This window comes from Hipposideros armiger, unplaced genomic scaffold (assembly GCF_001890085.2).
Source record: "Hipposideros armiger isolate ML-2016 unplaced genomic scaffold, ASM189008v1 scaffold_498, whole genome shotgun sequence".
NCBI lineage: Eukaryota > Metazoa > Chordata > Mammalia > Chiroptera > Hipposideridae > Hipposideros > Hipposideros armiger.
The window spans coordinates 365859-369711 of NW_017731848.1; the positions used below are offsets into that span (position 1 = coordinate 365859).

A 3853-nucleotide genomic window follows, 5' to 3' on the forward strand; every position below is an offset into this window, starting at 1 on the left:
TAAGTGGGGGAGATTAGGACTCCAATTTTAGATTTTTCTTTCAATTTAAGGAGAACAGGTCACTCAGTGGAAATTTCCAACAGACATTTGGAAATGTGAGCGTGAAGCTCAGTTTATGTCTGGAACCTCTATTTTATTTTGTGTTGAAAAATAGCATTTTCTGGCACTTTGGGTTGAGCAGGCTTGATTCAGGTTGTCCATTTCTACTTTCCTCTGCAGAACACTGACTCAGAATCACATCTTGTCCCAGTCTCTGTTCAGTTCCATAGAGAAAAGGGACCCTCGGCTTTCCAGCAAATACATTAGGAGAGGAAATATCAAACTTTGTTGCTGAGCTCATTCATTATTTTGAGTTGGCACTATCAGGGAAATATCAGACATGGACTAAGTCACAAAAAAGTGAAGTATCAAAGAAGCCAATAATGCAAGTAATTTTTGTTGAAGTTGGGTTTTTTTTGAAGCTGTTTCACATGAATGCTACTGTAATAAACAAAAGCGACAGATAAATATGGCTAGGCATGCATTGTTCCAGCTTGCTAAACATTAACGTTGACTGTGTAAGAGCTGACTTTAAGGTCCTGGAATGTAACCATTAAAACTACATACTCTAGTAAGAGCTTTATAAAAACTAGAGCTAGCTTTGACAATAACAATAAAACTAGCAGCTGCTCACACACTTCACTTTGTGAAGAGTAAAACTTGGAATATTAAATTTTAAAATACAAGAACCTGTGATATTAAAAAGTATTTTGGTTTGTCTGAGTAAATGAGAATAATAAATAATATCTACCTCCTTCCATTTCAATGGGGTACTATGAAAATATAGATAATGCTATTTGTGAAAATATTTGGCATTCTTTAGAAAAAAAGAAGCCTATAAATCTTGGGCACAATTAGTAAAAACGCCAATTTCTAAGAAACATTATTTAGGAGACCTTAATTGATCCTTCCTTCCCTGTGGAGTAACCTTCCCACTCAGGTGCAATTAACCCCTCCCTCTGGGGTTTTCTCATAGGATTTCACTTATGCCCCTTTTAAGTATATGAAACGTTCTTCCTTGGACTATAGAGATTGGGGTCCTGATCTTCTCTACCAGAAAAAATGAAATCCCATAAATTCCATGGAAACTTAAAACATGGTTTTTCTATATATTTTCCAATATTCCTAACAGTGTATAACAAGCGCTAAACAATGTTTTTGAATTGAATTTACAAGTAAATACAATAAAAAAGTAAAGCAAGCTGATTGCTTTTTTAGCCCTGTGTGTAAGACTGAAGTTATTATTCAAAGAAAAATTTCTGCTTATAGATAAAATGTTGTCATCCAAATAGAATATAAGCTTGTTAAGAGCAGGGATATTATCTTTTTTCCCCAAAATGCAAAAAGGGGCATCCAAACATGTTTGTTGAGAAAATCAATGAATACATTTTTGAGAACGACCACACTTAAACTTTCATCAATATCCTTAAATCAAACTCAAATATTTAACAATTTATCTTTATACAACATAAACATTTAAACATGATATAAAGCAGAATTGAGGATCTAAGCCAAGTGAGAATTATTAGTAGAAAAAGGATTCTCAATTAGCTAATATAAGAAAGGAAGGAATGTTTGGTAACAACCGGCAGCTAAGAGTGATTTGAAGAGAGGCTTACTAGTTAGTTAATCAACTTTTGGTATTCATTCATTTAAAAAAAAAAAATCAAGTGATTGATTTGTATAGTCTGGAACAGTGTTTCTTAACCTTTTTTCTTTCAAAATATTGCCCCCCCCCCCGCCAAAGCCTTTTTAGACTTTTTTCCTGTTTGTCCCTTCCTGTGAAATTTTAATACTACAGATATACTATATTTCTGTATACTGTTCATTAGTCATTGAAAAAGAGAATTTTCACTCCCTAAGAACCAATTTTCACCACTTTTGAATTATAACACCCTTGTTGAGAATGCATGCTCTTCTAGACACTCGAACATTGCTTCTCAAACTAGATTCCAAAAATGTGTCCTGGGTAGTCTGAAAAATTTTTTTCTTTAAGAAAGATTCATTACTAAGTTTGAGCAAACTGGTCAAAACCAACGTAACAACTAATGTTGTTAGTGCCTGTTGTATTACACTGTCTTAACCTGAGTTCTTTATGTCAATCAAGTATTTCCAAGTGTTTATCCCACAGCCGTCAAACTCCAGAAAATGCAGTCTATTGCTCATTTATCAATGAGCACCTGTTCCATCATCTTATATGATAGTAATAATAGTAACATCATATAAGAGGTAATCTAGTCCAAATCCATTCCTTCACAGTTAAAAAAAAAGAAACTGACATGGAAAGAATATGCATATGTCTAATTTGTGCAAGGGACTCCAGCTGCAAGGGTTGAGAAGTTTTTTTGCTTGTTTTATTTTGTTCCTACGACATCACATTGCTTTTCTTTAAAAAAAAATTAAAAGTTTAAGTCCATTTCAATACAACCACAATGAAGTGGACCCGGTCTGTGTTAAGCTGCTTTTCAAATTGTGACTGCAGGGAAAATCTTTCTATGTAATTTATTAAAAATTAAAGGGGGATCACTTATTGAATAAAGATCGTTCAATTGTTTGTACCAATGGACAGTTTCCTTCATAACTAATTTCAAAAGGAAGCAAAGATCGTGGAATGTAAGCAATGAAATATTGGGAATATAAAGTTACTTAAGTTCTTGAATGTGTTTTAAATGGAAAACACTATTTTTATTGTCACTCAAAAACTGGGATGCTGTCTAATGTTTGGTAAAGAAAAAAAGAAAAGAACATAACTAAAAATTATTTCCCCAATTTTATTATTTTTAAATTTTCTTGTCAGAATTACAATGTTGTAACCTAATTTAAGAAAAGAGAATATCTTTAATAATATGAAATCAGTTAGACCTGTTTCAACTGATACTATGAATATGACTATGACATCGTAAAACAAAATATTTCCTGAAAGCTGCTACTAAAGTCGATAGAGTTTATAATTATCCATTTGTTACAGTTTAAAAATAAAGATAAAAAAACTTTAAGAACCAAAATTTGCCTTTATTTCAGGTCACTTCAGTGGAACTTAATAAGAAAACTTCCTCCTAATGGCTTTAAGAAGTACCATGATCTTCAGAAACTGTAAGAAAAAATTTAATTCCTGGTATTAAAATTAACTAACACTTTTTTTGCACAGCTGTTTCTGCCCACTTCATTGGAAACCAAACACTATAGTACTGCTTAAATCGAATCCCTCTCTGGGGAATTATTTAGCTGTTAGCTGGAGACAACCAAGTAACTTTAAAAAAAAAAAAATAGTTCTAGAAGCCGTTCTAGAAAAATCTTAGATGCCCAAAGAAATTAGAAAATGTATGCATGCAGGGACTCCTGCCATACTCTGCCTAAATGAGCATCCTCCTGAGGTTTTACTCTCTGCACTATTCTACAGTGGATCTCTCTTTAACACCCACTTTAGAGAAAGATGCGAAGGGCTTTTACAAGATCTGCAGTCAAGATTAGATAATGAAGACGTTTCTTCCATGTGTTTACAAACTCAGCCTCCACCTAAGATAGCAAGTTCTTGTGGCTTAAAACCCCCAGCATATTGTTTTGGAGACTTAATTTCATTTTTGCATCTGCCTTGCAGGTTGAGTGTTATTTTAGCCTTAAGTAGTATCTGACATGCTAGCTTCTCTTCAGTTTAGGGCGATGTATGTACTCTCAAAATCCATAATGGCCCTAGTCACGAAATCATATTATCATATGCTTGAACTGTTGGGTTTAAGTATTTTATGCCTGAATTACACTATCTAGAAACCATCTCAGAATTCCTAGTTTCATTTTCATACCAATATTGGTTTCA

The 3853-nt window shown here is 33.3% G+C and overlaps 1 protein-coding gene across 1 annotated transcript in view; it reads left to right on the plus strand.

Annotated features, from left to right (window-relative positions):
* The window catches only part of RXFP1 (relaxin family peptide receptor 1), an 83989-nt gene that overhangs the window by 57699 nt on the left and 22437 nt on the right, over positions 1-3853 (plus strand). The window contains exon 5 of the mRNA XM_019667496.1: positions 3061-3132. Coding sequence (XP_019523041.1) covers positions 3061-3132 — 72 coding nt within the window. The remainder of the gene's footprint in view (positions 1-3060; positions 3133-3853) is intronic.